At 47.2% G+C, this 21,877-nt stretch overlaps 1 protein-coding gene across 4 annotated transcripts in view; it reads right to left on the reverse strand.

Moving 5' to 3' along the window:
• The window catches only part of LOC109887618 (exportin-T-like), a 46,980-nt gene that overhangs the window by 4,790 nt on the left and 20,313 nt on the right, over positions 1-21,877 (reverse strand). For 3 of the 4 annotated variants that reach the window (XR_004206998.1, XR_004206999.1, XM_031815156.1), the window contains exons 5-21: positions 21,237-21,306; positions 20,465-20,683; positions 20,083-20,267; positions 15,518-15,686; positions 14,511-14,747; positions 13,128-13,208; positions 11,921-11,959; positions 11,444-11,506; positions 10,932-11,056; positions 10,673-10,817; positions 10,384-10,503; positions 8,352-8,446; positions 5,656-5,725; positions 4,301-4,539; positions 2,526-2,811; positions 1,516-1,705; positions 1,240-1,356 (exon numbers count right to left, since the gene is read on the reverse strand). Coding sequence is in view for 2 of the 4 variants with exons in the window: in XM_031815156.1 (XP_031671016.1) it covers positions 1,240-1,356; positions 1,516-1,705; positions 2,526-2,811; positions 4,301-4,539; positions 5,656-5,725; positions 8,352-8,446; positions 10,384-10,503; positions 10,673-10,817; positions 10,932-11,056; positions 11,444-11,506; positions 11,921-11,959; positions 13,128-13,208; positions 14,511-14,747; positions 15,518-15,686; positions 20,083-20,267; positions 20,465-20,683; positions 21,237-21,306 (2,450 nt within the window). In the remaining 2 variants the exon portion in view is untranslated. The remainder of the gene's footprint in view (positions 1-1,239; positions 1,357-1,515; positions 1,706-2,525; positions 2,812-4,300; positions 4,540-5,655; positions 5,726-8,351; positions 8,447-10,383; positions 10,504-10,672; positions 10,818-10,931; positions 11,057-11,443; positions 11,507-11,920; positions 11,960-13,127; positions 13,209-14,510; positions 14,748-15,517; positions 15,687-20,082; positions 20,268-20,464; positions 20,684-21,236; positions 21,307-21,877) is intronic. The other variant, XM_031815158.1, reaches the window with a different exon arrangement.

Raw genomic sequence — 21,877 nt, forward strand, 5'->3', positions numbered from 1 at the left:
GTTGGATACGGAGGGAGGGAGGGAGGGTGGTTGGATACGGAAGGAGGGTGGTTGGATACGGAGAGAGGGAGGGTGGTTGGATACGGAGGGAGGGGGGTTGGATACGGAGGGAGGGAGGGTGGTTGGATATGGAGAGAGGGAGGGAGGGAGGTTGGATACGGAGAGAGGGAGGGTGGTTGGATACGGAGAGAGGGAGGGTGGTTGGATACGGAGAGAGGGAGGGTGGTTGGATACGGAGAGAGGGAGGGTGGTTGGATACGGAGAGAGGGAGGGTGGTTGGATACGGAGAGAGGGAGGGTGGTTGGATACGGAGAGAGGGAGGGTGGTTGGATACGGAGAGAGGGAGGGTGGTTGGATACGGAGAGAGGGAGGGTGGTTGGATACGGAGAGAGGGAGGGTGGTTGGATACGGAGAGAGGGAGGGTGGTTGGATACGGAGAGAGGGAGGGTGGTTGGATACGGAGAGAGGGAGGGTGGTTGGATACGGAGGGAGGGACGGTGGTTGGATACGGAGGGAGGGACGGTGGTTGGATACGGAGGGAGGGACGGTGGTTGGATACGAAGGGAGGGACGGTGGTTGGATACGGAGGGAGGGTGGTTGGATACGGAGGGAGGGAGGGTGGTTGGATACGGAGGGACGGTGGTTGGATACGGAGGGACGGTGGTTGGAAACGGAGGGACGGTGGTTGGAAACGGAGGGACGGATGGTGGTTGGATACGGAGGGACGGTGGTTGGATACGGAGGGAGGGAGGGTGGTTGGATACGGAGGGAGGGTGGTTGGATACGGAGGTGGATACGGAGGGAGGGTGGTTGGATACGGAGGGAGGGTGGTTGGATACGGAGGGAGGGTGGTTGGATACGGAGGGACGGTGGTTGGAAACGGAGGGACGGTGGTTGGATACGGAGGGTGGGACGGTGGTTGGATACGGAGGGTGGGACGGTGGTTGGATACGGAGGGAGGGACGGTGGTTGGATACGGAGGGACGGACGGTGGTTGGATACGGAGGGACGGACGGTGGTTGGATACGGAGGGACGGACGGTGGTTGGATACGGAGGGACGGACGGTGGTTGGATACGGAGGGACGGACGGTGGTTGGATACGGAGGGACGGACGGTGGTTGGATACGGAGGGACGGACGGTGGTTGGATACGGAGGGAGGGAGGGTGGTTGGATACGGAGGGACGGTGGTTGGATACGGAGGGACGGTGGTTGGATACGGTGGGACGGTAGTTCTCACCCCAGAGTTCCACCAGCTTGGACAAGATGATGAAGCAGGTCTTCTGGGCGATGGGGTCGGGGAAGTCGACAGCTCCCTGGATGATGGTGAACAGAACCCGCTCTACGTTCTCAACACCTGAGGAGGCACCACACACTTAGAACCCTGGAGAACCACGCAACAAATTTTTATAGCTGAGGAACCACACACACTTAAAACCCTGGAGAACCTTTATGTTCTCAACACCTGGGTAACAGAACCCTGGAGAACCACAGTACACACTGAGCAGCAGCTCACCCTGGTTGGCCAGGACTTCGTTCATCCCACTGGAGGTTATCGTCTGGATGAAGGTGAAGTAGCTTCTACGTAACATTTGTTTCTCCAGAGCTGCTGCCTGGTCGTTGTCCTCAGCAGGTCGACACAACACCTCAAAGATGGCCAGGACCAGAGGCATGAACACCTGCTGCAGGAACGGAGACACCTGGTCCTGGAGAGGAGAGAGACAGAGAGGACCAGAGACATGAACACCTGCTGGTCCTGGAGAGGAGAGAGACAGAGAGGACCAGAGACAGAGAGGACCTCAAAGATGGCCAGGACCAGAGGCATGAACACCTGCTGCAGGAAAGGAGACACCTGGTCCTGGAGAGGAGAGAGACACCTGGTCCAGGGAATGGGGACATTGACTACATTGACTATAACCTAACCCTAAACCCCAGGGAATGGGGACATTGACTACATTGACTATAAACCTAACCCTAACCCTAAACCCCAGGGAATGGGGACATAACCCTATTAGCTGGCCTGTTAGCAGTCAGTTCTCTACCATAGATATATTTTAAGGGCCGGTTTCCTGGACAGATGAATCTTAGTCGTGGACTAAAACCCTTCCTATGGAGATCCTACCTTAGTCCAGGAAACCAGCCCCAGATGTCCTCTAACTGTGTAGCAGGTCCCTGGTTACCTTGAACTTAGCGGTGATCTGACTGATGAGGGGTATAAACTACTGCAGGTCCCTGGTTACCTTGAACTTAGCGGTGATCTGACTGATGAGGGTATAAACTACTGCAGGTCCCTGGTTACCTTGAACTTAGCGGTGATCTGACTGATGAGGGGTATAAACTACTGCAGGTCCCTGGTTACCTTGAACTTGGTGTCTGACTGATGAGGGGTATAAACTACTGCAGGTCCCTGGTTACCTTGAACTTGGTGTCTGACTGATGAGGGGTATAAACTACTGCAGGTCCCTGGTTACCTTGAACTTGGTGTCTGACTGATGAGGGTATAAACTACTGCAGGTCCCTGGTTACCTTGAACTTAGCGGTGATCTGACTGATGAGGGGTATAAACTCCTGCAGGTCCTTGGCCTCGCAGTCCTTCAGCATGTGTTCCGATGCCGCAGGGACGAAGGGCAGGACCTCTTCTTCGAGACAGATGATCATGCGGTGGAGGAAGGAGCGGACAGCGCTACGCAGAGACCCCCTCTGGACAGGACAGCTCAGTGCAGGCAGGAAGGTCTGCAGACAGTCTCTGTAGACTTCAGTACATCCACACTGCTTCACTGTCTGTTTGTTGCTGAACGCCTTACTGGTACGACTAGAGGGGGGGGGGGGGGGGGGGGGGGGGGGGGGGGGGGGGGAGAGGAGAGAGAGAGGGGGAGGGGGGGAGAGAGAGAGAGGGGAGAGAGAGGGAGGGGGGAGAGAGAGAGAGGGAGGGGGGAGAGAGAGAGAGAGGGGGAGAGAGAGAGAGAGGGGGGAGAGAGAGAGAGAGGGGGGAGAGAGAGAGGGGAGAGAGAGAGGAGAAGAGAGAGAGAGGGAGAAAGAGAGAGAGAGAGGGAGAAGAGAGGGAGAACGAGGGAGAGAGGAGAGAGGGGGAGGGGGGAGAGAGGGGGGGGGTAGAGAGAGGGAGGGGGGAGAGAGAGAGAGAGAGAGAGAGAGAGAGAGAGAGAGAGAGAGAGAGAGAGAGAGAGAGAGAGGGGGGAGAGAGAGAGAGTGAGAAAGAGGGAGAGAGGAGAGAGAGAGAGGAGAGAGAGGGAGAAAGAGGGAGGGGGGGAGATGTAGTATTCTTAGCAGGAACAGAACTTGTAAACCCAGAGAGAAGAGTGATTAGTGCTTTTTGAGGTTCGGTTTCAGGTCTATAAATAACTAGTGAATGTTTTATGCATTCTGTGGGTTGAATTCTGTAACAGAGTGAAATAAAAGGCCATTACTGCTCATCACTTATTAACCATTTATTCACATTGACTTTAAGACGACACTACATGACCAGACATTATCTCTGAAGACTACTGTACATGACCAGACATTATCTCTGAAGACTACTGTACATGACCAGACATTATCTCTGAAGACTACACGGCCAGACATTATCTCTGAAGACTACTCTACGTGATCAGGCATTATCTCTGACGATGACACTACATGACCAGGCATTATCTCTGAAGACTACCCGACCGGACATTATCTCTGAAGACTACTCTACGTGATCAGGCATTATCTCTGAAGACGACACTACATGGCCAGGCATTATCTCTGAAGACTACTGTACATGACCAGACAATATCTCTGAAGACTACATGACCAGACATTATCTCTGAAGACTACCGTACGTGACCAGGCATTATCTCTGAAGACTACATGACTAGACATTATCTCTGAAGACTACCTGACCAGACATTATCTCTGAAGACTACTGTACATGACCAGACATTATCCCTGAAGACTACTGTACGTGACCGGACATTATCTCTGAAGACTACTGTACATGACTAGACATTATCTCTGAAGACTACACGGCATGACCAGACATGACATGATATCTGAAGACTACTGTACATGACCAAAAGTATGTGGACACCTGGTCTTCCAACAACTCAGTGTTGGTATATCAGGGTTAGTGTTGGTATATCAGGGTTAGTGTTGGTATATCAGGGTTAGTGTTGGTATATCAGGGTTAGTGTTGGTATATCAGGGTTAGTGTTGGTATATCAGGGTTAGTGTTGGTATATCAGGGTTAGTGTTGGTATATCAGGGTCAGTATATCATCGTTAGTGTTGGTATATCAGGGTTAGTATTTGGATATTTACCTAGCGAAGCCAACAGCGTGACTCAGACAGTCGGCCAGCGCAGCCTGCCTCTCCTCCTCCCTCTCAGAGGCCAGTTTGGCCAGCAGCAGACGGAAGGCGTCGGTCAACGGGGTCAGCAGGGATCTCATCAGAGCCTGCTTCCTCTCGGCGGGACTCTCTCCGTGGACGATCAACACCCCCGCCGTCTCAAATATAAACAGCTGGTCATCGCTGGTCAGCAGCGCAGGGAAACCGTTCTCCTGAGGCACATATGGGGAGGGGAATGAAGGTCAGGACAGAGGGAGGGTAATGTATGGATGGTAATGAACGTCAGGACAGGGGGGGGATGAAGGTCAGGACAGAGGGAGGGTAATGAAGGTCAGTACAGAGGGGGGGTAATGTATGGAGGGGAATGAAGGTCAGTACAGAGGGAGGGTAATGTATGGAGGGGAATGAAGGTCAGGACAGAGGGATGATAATGTATGGAGGGGAATGAAGGCCAGGCCAGAGGGAGGGTAATGAAGGTCATGACAGAGGGAGGGGAATGTATGGAGGGGAATGAAGGTCAGTACAGAGGGAGGGTAATAGGGTAAGTCATTGGAGAGAGATGTTGTAGAGGGTAATGCATGGAGGGTAAGTCATTGGAGAGAGAGATGCTGTAGAGGGTAATGTAGGTCAGTGAAGAGATGCTGTAGAGGGTAATGTAGGTCAGTGAAGAGAGAGACGCTGTAGAAGGTAATGTAGGTCAGTGAAGAGAGATGCTGTAGAGGGTAATGTAGGTCAATGAAGATATATGCTGTAGAGGGTAATGTATGGAGGGTAAGTCAGCGGAGAGAGATGGGTAATGTATACAAGGGTAATGTATATGAGGGGAGAGGTAATTTACAGGAGGCGCTAACTCAGCAGGTCTGTAGAGGGTAATGTGTAGAAGGTAATGTATAGATGTACCTTACAGGAGGAGCTAGCTCAGCAGGTCTGTAGAGGGTAATGTGTAGAAGGTAATGTATAGATGTACCTTACAGGAGGAGCTAGCTCAGCAGGTCTGTAGAGGGTAATGTGTGGAAGGTAATGTATATGAGGGGAGAGGTAACTTACAGGAAGTGCTAGCTCAGCTGGTCTGTAGAGGGTAATGTATAGAAGGTAATGTATATGAGAGGAGAGGTAACTTACAGGAGGTGCTAGCTCCAGCAGGTCTGTAGAGGGTAATGTATAGAAGGTAATGTATATGAGAGGAGATGTAACTTACAGGAGGTGCTAGCTCCAGCAGGTCTGTAGAGGGTAATGTATAGAGGTAACTTACAGGAGGTGCTAGCTCCAGCAGGTCTGTAGAGGGTAATGTGTAGAGGGTAATGTATATGAGAGGAGAGGTAACTTACAGGAGGTGCTAGCTCCAGCAGGTCCTGTATCCTGGACAGGATGTCTTCAATGAAGGAGTTCATGTGTTTACTGTAAACAGAGGACAGGGTTGGGGTCAATCACAAAGAACCTTCTAGAACTATTACTGTAAACAGAGGACAGGGTTGGGGTCAATCACAAAGAACCTTCTAGAACTATTACTGTAAACAGAGGACAGGGTTGGGGTCAATCACAAAGAACCTTCTAGAACTATTACTGTAAACAGAGGACAGGGTTGGGGTCAATCACAAAGAACCTTCTAGAACTATTACTGTAAACAGAGGACAGGGTTGGGGTCAATCACAAAGAACCTTCTAGAACTATTACTGTAAACAGAGGACAGGGTTAGGGTCAATCACAAAGAACCTTCTAGAACTATTACTGTAAACAGAGGACAGGGTTGGGGTCAATCACAAAGAACCTTCTAGAACTATTACTGTAAACAGAGGACAGGGTTAGGGTCAATCACAAAGAACCTTCTAGAACTATTACTGTAAACAGAGGACAGGGTTGGGGTCAATCACAAAGAACCTTCTAGAACTATTACTGTAAACAGAGGACAGGGTTGGGGTCAATCACAAAGAACCTTCTAGAACTATTACTGTAAACATAGGACAGGGTTAGGGTCAATCACAAAGAACCTTCTAGAACTATTACTGTAAACAGAGGACAGGGTTGGGGTCAAACACAAAGAACCTTCTAGAACTATTACTGTAAACAGAGGACAGGGTTAGGGTCAATCACAAAGAACCTTCTAGAACTATTACTGTAAACAGAGGACAGGGTTGGGGTCAAACACAAAGAACCTTCTAGAACTATTACTGTAAACAGAGGACAGGGTTGGGGTCAATCACAAAGAACCTTCTAGAACTATTACTGTAAACAGAGGACAGGGTTGGGGTCAAACACAAAGAACCTTCTAGAACTATTACTGTAAACAGAGGACAGGGTTGGGGTCAAACACAAAGAACCTTCTAGAACTATTACTGTAAACAGAGGACAGGGTTGGGGTCAAACACAAAGAACCTTCTAGAACTATTACTGTAAACAGAGGACAGGGTTGGGGTCAATCACAAAGAACCTTCTAGAACTATTACTGTAAACAGAGGACAGGGTTAGGGTCAAACACAAAGAACCTTCTAGAACTATTACTGTAAACAGAGGACAGGGTTGGGGTCAAACACAAAGAACCTTCTAGAACTATTACTGTAAACAGAGGACAGGGTTGGGGTCAATCACAAAGAACCTTCTAGAACTATTACTGTAAACAGAGGACAGGGTTGGGGTCAAACACAAAGAACCTTCTAGAACTATTACTGTAAACAGAGGACAGGGTTGGGGTCAAACACAAAGAACCTTCTAGAACTATTACTGTAAACAGAGGACAGGGTTGGGGTCAAACACAAAGAACCTTCTAGAACTATTACTGTAAACAGAGGACAGGGTTGGGGTCAAACACAAAGAACCTTCTAGAACTATTACTGTAAACAGAGGACAGGGTTGGGGTCAAACACAAAGAACCTTCTAGAACTATTACTGTAAACAGAGGACAGGGTTGGGGTCAAACACAAAGAACCTTCTAGAACTATTACTGTAAACAGAGGACAGGGTTGGGGTCAAACACAAATAACCTTCTAGAAGTATTACTGTAAACAGAGGACAGGGTTGGGGTCAAACACAAAGAACCTTCTAGAACTATTACTGTAAACATAGGACAGGGTTGGGGTCAATCACAAAGAACCTTCTAGAACTATTACTGTAAACAGAGGACAGGGTTGGGGTCAAACACAAAGAGCCTTCTAGAACTATTACTGTAAACAGAGGACAGGGTTGGGGTCAAACACAAAGAACCTTCTAGAACTATTACTGTAAACAGAGGACAGGGTTAGGGTCAAACACAAAGAACCTTCTAGAACTATTACTGTAAACAGAGGACAGGGTTGGGGTCAATCATAAAGAACCTTCTAGAACTATTACTGTAAACAGAGGACAGGGTTGGGGTCAAACACAAAGAACCTTCTAGAACTATTACTGTAAACAGAGGACAGGGTTGGGGTCAAACACAAAGAACCTTCTAGAACTATTACTGTAAACAGAGGACAGGGTTAGGGTCAAACACAAAGAACCTTCTAGAACTATTACTGTAAACAGAGGACAGGGTTAGGGTCAAACACAAAGAACCTTCTAGAACTATTACTGTAAACAGAGGACAGGGTTGGGGTCAATCACAAAGAACCTTCTAGAACTATTACTGTAAACAGAGGACAGGGTTGGGATCAATCACAAAGAACCTTCTAGAACTATATAATATATAACGACATGTCCTGCTTTCTGGTGATCTGGTTTTGACTACCAGGACAGGGTACAACCAGTCTGCTGATAATACTGGTCCTGTGACCCAACAGGTACCCTATAATCTACAACAAGGACCCATAGAGCTCTGGTCTAAAGTAGTGTACTATATAGGGAATAGGGTCCTGGTCTAAAGTAGTGCACTATATAGGGAATAGGGCTCTGGTCTAAAGTAGTGCACTATATAGGGAATAGGGCTCTGGTCTAAAGTAGTGTACTATATAGGGAATAGGGCTCTGGTCTATAGTAGTGCACTATATAGGGAATAGGGGCCCATTGGGAACACCATGGAATGCGTGCTTAGTGACGGTACAGCTGGACTTACTGCAGTGTCTTGACGAACCGCGAGAAGAGGTAGGCCACTCTGCTACGGACCTTAGGACTGCTGTGTCTCAGACCCCGATGGTCCAGAAAGGACATCTACAGGGACACAGAAACACACTGATACAAAACCTCCCCTTTATCCAGGGGTCCACTGTCCCTCTCCTCAACACTGATACAAAACCTCCCCTTTAACCAAGGGTCCACTGTCCCTCTCCTCAACACTGTTACAAAACCTCCCCTTTATCCAGGGGTCCACTGTTCCTCTCCTCTCCTCAACACTGATACAAAACCTCCCCTTTATCCAGGGGTCCACTGTTCCTCTCCTCTCCTCAACACTGTTACAAAACCTCCCCTTTATCCAGGGGTCCACTGTCCCTCTCCTCAACACTGTTACAAAACCTCCCCTTTAACCAAGGGTCCACTGTCCCTCTCCTCAACACTGATACAAAACCTCCCCTTTATCCAGGGGTCCACTGTCCCTCTCCTCAACACTGATACAAAACCTCCCCTTTAACCAGGGGTCCACTGTCCCTCAGCACTGATACAAAACCTCCCCTTTATCCAAGGGTCCACTGTCCCTCTCAACACTGATACAAAACCTCCCCTTTATCCAGGGGTCCACTGTCCCTCTCCTCAACACTGATACAAAACCTCCCCTTTAACCAGGGGTCCACTGTCCCTCAACACTGATACAAAACCTCCCCTTTATCCAAGGGTCCACTGTCCCTCTCCTGAACACTGATACAAAACCTCCCCTTTATCCAGGGGTTCACTGTCCCTCTACTCTCCTCAACACTGATACAAAACATCCCCTTTATCCAGGGGTCCACTGTCCCTCTCCTCAACACTGATACAAAACCTCCCCTTTAACCAGGGGTCCACTGTCCCTCTCCTCAACACTGATACAAAACCTCCCCTTTAACCAGGGGTCCACTGTCCCTCTACTCAACACTGTTACAAAACCTCCCCTTTATCCAGGGGTCCACTGTCCCTCAACACTGATACAAAACCTCCCCTTTATCCAGGGGTCCACTGTTCCTCTCCTCAACACTGATACAAAACCTCCCCTTTAACCAGGGGTCCACTGTCCCTCTCCTCAACACTGATACAAAACCTCCCCTTTAACCAGGGGTCCACTGTCCCTCTCCTCAACACTGATACAAAACCTCCCCTTTAACCAGGGGTCCACTGTCCCTCTCCTCAACACTGATACAAAACCTCCCCTTTATCCAGGGGTCCACTGTCCCTCAACACTGTTACAAAACCTCCCCTTTATCCAGGGGTCCACTGTCCCTCTCCTCAACACTGATACAAAACCTCCCCTTTAACCAGGGGTCCACTGTCCCTCTCCTCAACACTGTTATAAAACCTCCCCTTTATCCAAGGGTCCACTGTCCCTCAACACTGATACAAAACCTCCCCTTTATCCCTCTCCTCAACACTGATACAAAACCTCCCCTTTATCCAGGGGTCCACTGTCCCTCTCCTCAACACTGATACAAAACCTCCCCTTTATCCAAGGGTCCACTGTTCCTCTCCTCAACACTGATACAAAACCTCCCCTTTATCCAGGGGTCCACTGTCCCTCTCCTCAACACTGATACAAAACCTCCCCTTTAACCAGGGGTCCACTGTCCCTCTCCTCTCCTCAACACTGTGAAGACAAGATGTTAAAAGGTAGAGTTCATTGATTCAGCGACTGCGCTAGGACAGACAGTCTACTACTGCAGAACTAACTGAGCTAGGACAGACAGTCTAGTACTGCAGAACTAACTGAGCTAGGACAGACAGTCTAGTACTGCAGAACTAACTGAGCTAGGACAGACAGTCTAGTACTGCAGAACTAACTGAGCTAGGACAGACAGTCTAGTACTGCAGAACTAACTGAGCTAGGACAGACAGTCTAGTACTGCAGAACTAACTGAGCTAGGACAGACAGTCTAGTACTGCAGAACTAACTGAGCTAGGACAGACCGTCTAGTACTGCAGAACTAACTGAGCTAGGACAGACAGTCTAGTACTGCAGAACTAACCAGGACATTAGGAATGTGCTGCGGTTCAACCAGGAAGAACTTGTCGTAACGAACCACCGTCTCGAAGAACTCCAGCGACACAGACGTGTGTTGGTAACCACTGAGACCAGAGGAGACCAGCTGAGGAGACAGGGAGAACACAGGATATGATGTCAGACATTAGAAACAACAGACTGTGTGTTGGTAACCACTGAGACCAGAGGAGACCAGCTGAGGAGACAGGGAGAACATGATGTCAGACATCAGGATCAAGGTTTGTCAGCGGACTGGCTGGCTGTGTGTAACTCACAGTTCTCATCATATCCTGCAGGGCGGAGGTCTTGGCCGTGTCGCCAGAGAAGTGAGCTCCGTGAGACGCAGGCAGAGCCTCTCCTAGCATGTACAGCAGCCTGATGGCCACCTCCACCTCCATGAAGGATGCCGTCTGCCAACGCCTGAGACACACAATCAGGATCAATACACGCTTCTTCACAACAGGCGCTTAAAACAAGGGACAACGTTAGGAAATACGGTGGACATCAGGGGAACAAAACAAGATGGAGTCTTACTGTATGGTGTTGTTGAAGACTCTGCCTACAGCTTCCAGGAGCAGGTCAGGAGACACCTGAGCCAGGCGGTCCAACAGCATCTTCAACTGTTTCCTGTACTCTACAAACATCGCTTCATCCTCCCCCTGAGAGAGAGAGAAGAGAGAGAGGAGAGAGAGGAGAGAGAGGAGAGAGAGAGAGAGAGAGAGAGAGAGAGAGAGAGAGAGAGAGAGAGAGAGAGAGAGAGAGAGAGAGAGAGAGAGAGAGAGAGAGAGAGAGAGAGAGAGAGAGAGAGAGAGAGAGAGAGAGAGAGAGAGAGAGAGAGAGAGAGGAGAGAGAGAGGAGCAAGAGAGAGAGAAGGACAGAGGAAGATGGAGACAGAGAAGGAGAGAGAAAGAGGGGGAAGAGATGGACAGAGGAAGATGAGACCGAGAGAGGGGAGAGAGAGGAGAGGAAAGAGGAAGATGAAACAGTGAGTAATGAAAATGCTGTTCAACTCCCCCCACAAGTTAAAACTCACTCAAAGTTTTTACCTCGTTGTCAAAGTTGTACTCTTCATCATAAGTTAGTTTCTTCATGACGGCCAGCATGACGTCCTGGTGAGACAGAGAGCACCGTCAACATCCTGGATACAGTGAGGGGGAAAACGCATTTGATCCCCTGCTGATTTTGTACGTTTGCCAACTGACAAAGAAATGATCAGTCTGTAATTTTAATGGTAGGTTTATTTGAACAGTGAGAGACAGAATAACAACAACAACATCCAGAAAAAAACATGTCAAAAATGTTAGAAATTGATTTGCATTTTATTTCCAATCTGGATATATCTGCTAACACGATGACAGATGGACAGACACTAGAAAAGGTTTTAAAAGCTAGTGGCTAGTTTTCCCCAGACACAGAGTAATTATATTCCTGGAATACAATAAAATAAACATGTTTTTAGTCCAGAACTAGGCCTCATCTGTGTCTGGGAAACCAGCCCAAAGAGTTCCTGATGAAATCGCCACCTCAACGTGAGTCTTCTGTTGGTCTGTCAGCAGCGGGAACTAGAAGAGGAGAGAGACACCAGAATGTTCTCATTATGAGACACACCAGAATGTTCTCATTATGAGACACACCAGAATGTTCTCATTATGAGACACACCAGAATGTTCTCATTATGAGACACACGCCAGAATGTTCTCATTATGAGACACACGCCAGAATGTTCTCATTATGAGACACACGCCAGAATGTTCTCATTATGAGACACACGCCAGAATGTTCTCATTATGAGACACACGCCAGAATGTTCTCATTATGAGACACACGCCAGAATGTTCTCATTATGAGACACACGCCAGAATGTTCTCATTATGAGACACACGCCAGAATGTTCTCATTATGAGACACACGCCAGAATGTTCTCATTATGAGACACACGCCAGAATGTTCTCATTATGAGACACACGCCAGAATGTTCTCATTATGAGACACACGCCAGAATGTTCTCATTATGAGACACACGCCAGAATGTTCTCATTATGAGACACACGCCAGAATGTTCTCATTATGACACACCAAAATGTTCTCATTATGAGACACGCCAGAATGTTCTCATTATGAGACACGCCAGAATGTTCTCATTATGAGACACGCCAGAATGTTCTCATTATGAGACACACACACAGCAGAATGTTCTCATTATGAGACACGCCAGAATGCTCTCATTATGAGACAGACCAGAATGCTCTCATTATGAGACACGCCAGAATGCTCTCATTATGAGACAGACCAGAATGCTCTCATTATGAGACAGACCAGAATGCTCTCATTATGAGACACACCAGAATGCTCTCATTATGAGACACACAACAGAATGTTCTCATTATGAGACACACAACAGAATGTTCTCATTATGAGACACACAGCAGAATGTTCTCATTATGAGACACAACCACAGGCCTTTTAATACAACGCAGTGGGCTATTCCAGATAGCAGGACAGACTAGCCAGCTAACTATGATAAACACACACACCTCTAAATGTTCTGCATCATTTGGAAAGTTAAACTTGAATGTGTTATTGGTTTGTAAAGTCAATTATACCACGGACATTTCCAAGTCTATATTTGTTGTAAATGTAGAATAATTCAGACAGTTGATCAGCTAATCCATTGCTGTCTCTTTCTGGGGGGGGGGGGGGGGGTCAGTTAGTGTGGACAGTTTTCTCCACCTTGTCTGAGTCCCAGTACTCTTCAATGGCCTCCTGTCCTCCTCTCCCTACCTGAGGCATGTGACTCTGCCACTCGGACCCCTTGAGGAAGATTAAGCAGATGAACACAAGTTTACGTCATGTTACCGTGCCAACTGGACCCTATTGAGGACGCTGTCACATGACAGTGGTCTGAGGGGCTACTCCACACCCGTTCTAGAGATTATATTTCTATGGTTTCCATCCTGTCTGGTAAAGATACATCTAGAGTGTAGAGTGACTCCCTCTCCTGTCTGGTAAAGATACATCTAGAGTCTGGTAAAGATACATCTAGAGTCTGGTAAAGATACATCTAGAGTCTGGTAAAGATACATCTAGAGTCTGGTAAAGATGCATCTAGAGTCTGGTAAAGATGCATCTAGAGTCTGGTAAAGATACATCTAGAGTCTGGTAAAGATACATCTAGAGTCTGGTAAAGATACATCTAGAGTCTGGTAAAGATACATCTAGAGTCTGGTAAAGATACATCTAGAGTGTAGAGTGTCTCCCTGTCCTGTCTGGTAAAGATACATCTAGAGTGTAGAGTGTCTCCCTGTCCTGTCTGGTAAATATACATCTAGAGTGTAGAGTGTCTCCCTCTCCTGTCTGGTAAAGACACATCTAGAGTGTAGAGTGTCTCCCTCTCCTGTCTGGTAAAGATACATCTAGAGTGTCTCCCTCTCCTGTCTGGTAAAGATACATCTGGAGTGTCTCCCTCTCCTGTCTGGTAAAGATACATCTAGAGTGTCTCCCTCTCCTGTCTGGTAAAGATACATCTAGAGTGTCTCCCTCTCCTGTCTGGTAAAGATACATCTAGAGTGTCTCCCTCTCCTGTCTGGTAAAGATACATCTAGAGTGACTCCCTCTCCTGTCTGGTAAAGATACATCTAGAGTGTCTCCCTCTCCCTTCATAGTGCACTACATTTGACCAGAGGCCTGGATGGAATAAGGTGCCATAGAGAATAGGGAGCCATATTCCCATAGGCCTCTGGTCAGATGTAGTGCACATAGAGAATAGGGAGCCATATTCCCATAGGCCTCTGGTCAGATGTAGTGCACATAGAGAATAGGGAGCCATATTCCCATAGACCTCTGGTCAGATGTAGTGCACATAGAGAATAGGGAGCCATATTCCCATAGGCCTCTGGTCAGATGTAGTGCACATAGAGAATAGGGAGCCATATTCCCATAGACCTCTGGTCAGATGTAGTGCACATAGAGAATAGGGAGCCATATTCCCATAGACCTCTGGTCAGATGTAGTGCACATAGAGAGTAGGGAGCCATATTCCCATAGGCCTCTGGTCAGATGTAGTGCACATAGAGAATAGGGAGCCATATTCCCAACTAGCAGGGTGTATCTCACCTGTTTGAGTACGTTCAGGTAGTCGTAGCAGAAGCCGACGATGTTGGCTGAGATGTCGTCGTCGTCGTGGACCAGCAGCTGGAGGAGCAGAGGAACCTTGGTCTCGAGGGCACGCAGCGCCTCGGCGGCTGCCTTCACGTCGCCCCCCTTGGCCAGTTTGGTCCAGCTCAGCACCAGAGACTGGCCCATCCCGTTCACCAGTCTGGAGAACTTAGCCAGGAAGTCCACATCCTCCTCCTGATGGAGCCAAGACAGGAAACAGGGGGGGGGGGGGCTTTTCAGGTATAAACAGGAAACAGTTTCACATCCATTCAGGAAGTAGAGGTGAGGAGGAAGAGGAAATGGAGCCTTTGGCCTTTTGTTGGACTGTGGGAAATGGAGTAGCGAGTGTGTGTGTGGTGTGTGTGTTATGTGGTGTATGTGTTGTGTTATGGTGTGTGGTGTGTTATGTGGTGTGTGTGTGTGTTATGGTGTGTGTGTGTTATGTGGTGTGTGGTGTGTTAGTAATGTGGTGTGTGTGTGTGTGTGTGTTATGTGGTGTGTGTGTGTTATGTGGTGTGTGTGTGTGTGTGTGTTATGTGGTGTGTGTGTTGTGTTATGTGGTGTGTGTGTGTGTTATGTGGTGTGTGTGTGTGTGTGTGTTATGTGGTGTGTGTGTGTTATGGTGTGTGTGTGTGTTATGTGGTGTGTGTGTGTGTTATGTGGTGTGTGTGTGTTATGTGGTGTGTGTGGTGTGTTATGTGGTGTGTGTGTGTTATGTGGTGTGTGTGTGTGTGTGTGTGTGTGTGTGTGTTATGTGGTGTGTGTGTGTGTTATGTGGTGTGTGTGTGTGTTATGTGGTGTGTGTGTGTGTTATGTGGTGTGTGTTATGTGGTGTGTGTGTGTGTTATGGTGTGTGTGTGTGTTATGTGGTGTGTGTGTCTGTTGTGTGTGGTGTGTGTGTTATGGTGTATGTGTTATGGTGTGTGTGTATGTATGTATGTGTGTGTGTCTGTCTGTCCACCTACCTGGTCCACGTTGAAGAAGCCAGCCGACTGCAGGACCTGACAGAGGGACTCGACCAGCTTGGTCTTGTCTGTCGGGTCCATTCCTTTATTGACAATCTCAAACAGACAGTCACACGCCTCCTCTCTCAGGTCCTCCACAGACATCTGGCTCAGCAGCAGGTTCACAAACCTGGAGGGACAGGAACAGACTGGTTAAACACTGGTCCAGGACCAGTCATCTGATCTAGTGTCTGGTTCATAAACCTGGAGGGAGAGGAACAGACTGGTTAAACACTGGTCCAGGACCAGTCATCTGATCTAGTGTCTGGTTCATAAACCTGGAGGGACAGGAACACACTGGTCCAGGACCAGTCATCTGATCTAGTGTCTGGTTCATAAACCTGGAGGGACAGGAACACACTGGTCCAGGACCAGTCATCTGATCTAGTGTCTAGTTCATAAACCTGGAGGGACAGGAACACACTGGTCCAGGACCAGTCATCTGATCTAGTGTCTAGTTCATAAACCTGGAGGGACAGGAACACACTGGTCCAGGACCAGTCATCTGATCTAGTGTCTAGTTCATAAACCTGGAGGGACAGGAACACACTGGTCCAGGACCAGTCATCTGATCTAGTGTCTAGTTCATAAACCTGGAGGGACAGGAACACACTGGTCCAGGACCAGTCATCTGATCTAGTGTCTAGTTCATAAACCTGGAGGGACAGGAACACACTGGTCCAGGACCAGTCATCTGATCTAGTGTCTGGTTCATAAACCTGGACCGTCAGACAACAACCACTGATGTTGATGACAAGGAGGCGCGGACGGAGAAGGGCGACATCTGATGAGTTTCAACACGATGCATTTGGTCTCAAAATGTCCAGTCTCAGTGCAAAGGGTCTGAATACCGACGTAAATAAGGCATCTGTATTTTATTTTTAATACATTTGCAAAATTTCTAGACAACCCGTTTTCTCTTTGTCATTATGGGGTATTGTGATGTCACTATGGGGTATTGTGATGTCACTATGGGGTATTGTGATGTCACTATGGGGTATTGTGATGTCACTATGGGGTATTGTGATGTCACTTATGGGGTATTGTGTGTAGATTGACGAGGAAAAAATTATTGAATAATTTTTAGAATAAGGCTGTAACTTACTGAAAGGGGAATGGGTCTGAATTCACCATATCTACCTCAAATACCTTATTATTATCTATCCTGATTAGGGAGGCACGATATATCGGTGAACATATCAGAATCAGACGATATTAGCTAAAAATGCCAACATCGGTATCGCCCAGATATCTAGTTTAACGTCGATGTTAAAAACCGGATGTCAAAGCTATAGAACATGGGTACATGACGTAATGACGGCGCGTAGATTTTTTGCGCTACACAGCATTCCTAACCCACAATGTCTGCTGTGTGGATCGACCAGTCAACAAGTCCAGCAGTCATTTGAAAGAATAAGAGCATTTCGACTCAAAGACGAAATCCAAATTCCAAAATAATGATAATTCATTGCCCTTGACAATCAACCGTTATCTGTCGTGTTGGCTTTTGCCGACTGGTCAAGGAACCAAGTAGAGGTCGGCCGATTAATCAGAATGGCCGATTTCAGGGTTTCATAACAATCGGAAATCTGTATTTTTTGGGTGCCGATTTGCCGATTCTTTAAAAAATATATATTTAACTAGGCAAGTCAGTTAAGAACACATTCTTACTTTCAATGACGGCCTAGGAAGGGTGGGTTAACTGCCTCGTTCAGGGGCAGAACGACAGATTTTCACCTTGTCAGCTCGGGGGATCCAGTCTTGCACACTTACATTTAATAAGACCAACGCAATAACGACCTGCCTCTCTCTCGTTGCACACCACAAGGAGACTGTTACGCAAATGCAGTAAGCCAAGGTAAGTTGCTAGCTAGTATTAAACTTATCTTAGAAAAAACAATCAATCACAATCACTAGTTAACGCCACATGGTTACTAGATATTATCTAGCGTGTCCTGCGTTGCATATAATCTGACTGAGCGGTGGTAGGCAGAAGAAGGCGCGTAAACATTGTGCAGCTCTTCATTGTGCGTCAAAAGCATTGCGCTGTTTATGACTTCAAGCCTATCAACTCCCAAGATGAGGCTGGTGTAACCGAAGTGAAATGGCTGGCTAGTTAGCGCGCGCTAATAGTGTTTAAAATGTCACTCGCTCTGAGCCTTCTAGTAGTTGTTCCCCTTGCTCTGCATGGGTAACGCTGCTTCGATGGTGGCTGTTGTCGTTGTGTTCCTGGTTCGAGCCCAGGGAGGAGCGAGGAGAGGGACGGAAGCTATACTGTTACACTGGCAATACTAAAGTGCCTATAAGAACATCCAATAGTCAAAGGTTAATGAAATACAAATGATAGAGAAATAGTTCTATAATTCCTATAATAACTACAACCTACAACTTCTTACCTGGGAATATTGAAGACTCATGTTAAAAGGAAACACCAGCTTTCATATGTTCTCATGTTCTGAGCAAGGAACTCAAACGTTAGCTTTCTTACATGGCACATATTGCACTTTTACTTTTTTCTCCAACACCTTGTTTTTGCAATATTATTATTTAAACCAAAATGTTTCATAATTTTTCTTGAGGCAAAATGTATTTTATGTATGCATTATATTAAGTTAAAAGTGTTCATTCAGTATTGTTGTAATTGTCATTATTACAAATATATTTTAACATTAAAAAAAATATATATATATAAAATTTACATTTTTTTTTTAAATAAAAAAATATATATTTAAAAAAATATTTAAATAAAAGGACAGATTATCGGTATCGGCTTTGAAAAATCATAATCGGCCTCTAGTACCAAGTGTGATATTTGTCAGATGTTGCCTTACCGGAGTTACACAGTAATAGTGTCACTGCTATTAGCTTCACGACATACTACGGAACGCCGTTTGGGTCTTTGCGTGTCAAAGAGATACAGTAGCTCTGTCAAAGCTGTACAAAGAAGTCTGCAACACAGTATAGTAGATACAGTAGCTCTGTCAAAGCTGTACAACACAGTATAGTAGATACAGTAGCTCTGTCAAAGCTGTACAACACAGTATAGTAGATACAGTAGCTCTGTCAAAGCTGTACAACACAGTATAGTAGATACAGTAGCTCTGTCAAAGCTGTACAACACAGTATAGTAGATACAGTAGCTCTGTCAAAGCTGTACAACACAGTATAGTAGATACAGTAGCTCTGTCAAAGCTGTACAACACAGTATAGTAGATACAGTAGCTCTGTCAAAGCTGTACAAAGAAGTCTGCAACACAGTATAGTAGATACAGTAGCACCAGATACAAGCAAACACCGGCCACGAACGATGTGTTTACAATACCACATTGGTAATAAAGCATCATCTGTTCAACCGCAACTTCTGGGGTAGCTAGCTTTAGCTTGGTACCTAGCTAGCTTTAGCTTGGTACCTAGCTAGCTTTAGCTTGGTACCTAGCTAGCTTTAGCTTGGTACCTAGCTAGCTTTAGCTTGGTACCTAGCTAGCTTTAGCTTGGTACCTAGCTAGCTTTAGCTTGGTACCTAGCTAGCTTTAGCTTGGTACCTAGCTAGCTTTAGCTTGGTACCTGCGCGAGACAACTTTACCAGCATCATAGCATACTGTACGTATTGATGAATCATTGTGATATATGAAATACGAGGGATCGTCTAATCAATGTGTAATAATGTATTAATGCGTTACATTATGACGTCATATTCAGGTCCTGATTGTTCAACAAGCTTCATTGGCCCGTCAAATAGTGTATATTATATACACACAAAGACCAAAACGGCATTCCACAGGAATCCTGGTTGAGAATGAAACGACTGACCACAGAGAGACCACACAGACAGACCACACAGACAGACACTGACCACACAGACAGACACTGACCACACAGACAGCCACTGACCACACAGACATACACTGACCACACAGACTGCCACTGACCACACAGACAGACACTGACCACCCAGACTGACTACACAGACAGACACTGACCACACACACAGACAGCCACTGACCACACAGACAGCCACTGACCACAGACTGACCACACAGACTGACCACACAGACAGCCACTGACCACAGACAGACAGACACTGACCACAGAGACTGACCACACAGACTGCCACTGACCACAGACTGACCACACAGACAGCCACTGACCACACAGACAGCCACTGACCACACAGACAGCCCACACAGACAGACCACACAGACAGATGACACAGACAGACCACAGACATACACTGACCACACAGACTGCCACTGACCACACAGACTGCCACTGACCACAGAGACTGACCGCACAGACTGACCACACAGACTGACCACACAGACTGACCACACAGACAGCCACTGACCACACAGACAGCCACTGACCACACAGACAGCCACTGACCACAGACTGACCACACAGACAGACCACAGACATACACTGACCACAGACATACACTGACCACACAGACTGCCACTGACCACACAGACTGCCACTGACCACACAGACAGCCACTGACCACACAGACTGACCACAGACAGACATACCTGTCGTTGGCAATGAGGTTGAGGTCTATCCAGGAGACGTATGCCCCCACTACCTCCAGACATTGACAGGTGATCTCAGGGTGAGACTGCTGATAGGCCCCGAGGATCTGGTACCAGGACTCAACCAGGCTGGGGATGACCTGCTCCCTCATACCATCTTTTATTAATGTGTTCCTACGAACCTCCTAGAGAGAGGGGAGAGAGAGGAGAGGAGAAGAGAGAGAGGGGGAGGGAAGGGGAGAGAAGTAGAGAGAGAAGTAGAGAGAGAGACAGAGAGAAGTTAGAGACTGGGAGGGGAGGGGGGCGTCCTCCACCACCTCAGTGTCCTCTTACCTCAGGGGAGTGCAGGATGTCTCTGTCCACCACCTCAGTGTCCTCTTACCTCAGGGGAGTGCAGGATGTCTCTGTCCACCACCTCAGCGTCGATAGCCATCAGTGTTCTGAGGTAGACGTCGACCCCATGTGGGTTCAGGCCCACTAGAGACAGCAGGTCGAAGAAGAACTTGGGCCAGTGGGTCAGGTACTCCATCACGAAGGTCAGAGCAAACACCTGGGCTGCCTTGTTACGGATGAACGGCTTCTCTGGTTGAGAGTTCATTAACTGGAGAGGAGGGGGAGGAAAGGGGGAGGAGACGGAGGGGAAGGATGAAGAGGAGGAGGAAGGAAGAAGAAGAGGGGGGAGGAGGAAGAAGAAGGGAAGAAGGGGAAGAGGAAGGGAAGGAAGAAGAGGAGGAAGATGAAGAAGAGGAGGGGAAGGAAGAAGAAGAGGAGGAGGAAGAAGAAGAGGAGGAGCAGAAGAGGAGGGGAAGGAAGAAGAAGAGGAGGAGGAAGAAGATGAAGAGGAGGAGGGAAGGATTGTGGGGATAGCAGAGAAGGAGAATAGCATATTGAAATTCATTTTCTAATACAATTTTTCAATTCAGGAATTCAGGTGTGGAAGAGAGTCAACTTCATGACTGTATAAAAACGTGTAACTAACGACAGCTCAAGTAACAAATAGTGTTGTTGATGAAACGTAACTAATGACAGACCAAGTAACAAATAGTGTTGTTGATGAAATGTGTAACTAATGACAGATCAAGTAACAAATAGTGTTGTTGATGAAACGTGCTACGTTGTTGTGACAGGTTGACGAAGTGACAGAGAAGCCCCACCTGACCCTGCAGCCACTTCATCAGGGTTTCTCTGATCAGCTGTTGCTGGGCAGGACTGAGCCCTCCATGTCTGGGACAAAACACACAACACAGTCACTTTCTGTTCAGGACTACTTCATAGAGGAATGCTGCTGACAGAGACACATTACATGGTTTTCAGTCAGATGGTAGGAAGAAAGGTGACAGTACTTTAATGCTCTACTGTGAAAAGGTGACAGTACTTTAATGCTCTACTGTGAAAGCATGAGAAAAGGTGACAGTACTTTAATGCTCTACTGGGAAAAGGTGACAGTACTTTAATGCCCTACTGTGAAAGCATGAGAAAAGGTGACAGTACTTTAATGCCCTACTGGGAAAGCATGGGAAAAGGTGACAGTACTTTATTGCTCTACTGTGAAAAGGTGACAGTACTTTAATGCTCTACTGTGAAAGCATGGGAAAAGGTGACAGTACTTTAATGCCCTACTGTGAAAGCATGGGAAAAGGTGACAGTACTTTAATGCCCTACTGTGAAAGCATGGGAAAAGGTGACAGTACTTTAATGCCCTACTGTGAAAGCATGAGAAAAGGTGACAGTACTTTAATGCCCTACTGTGAAAGCATGGGAAAAGGTGACAGCATTAGCTGTTATCTGGAGTCAA

The sequence above is a fragment of the Oncorhynchus kisutch genome, unplaced genomic scaffold (assembly GCF_002021735.2).
Source record: "Oncorhynchus kisutch isolate 150728-3 unplaced genomic scaffold, Okis_V2 Okis09a-Okis19a_hom, whole genome shotgun sequence".
NCBI lineage: Eukaryota > Metazoa > Chordata > Actinopteri > Salmoniformes > Salmonidae > Oncorhynchus > Oncorhynchus kisutch.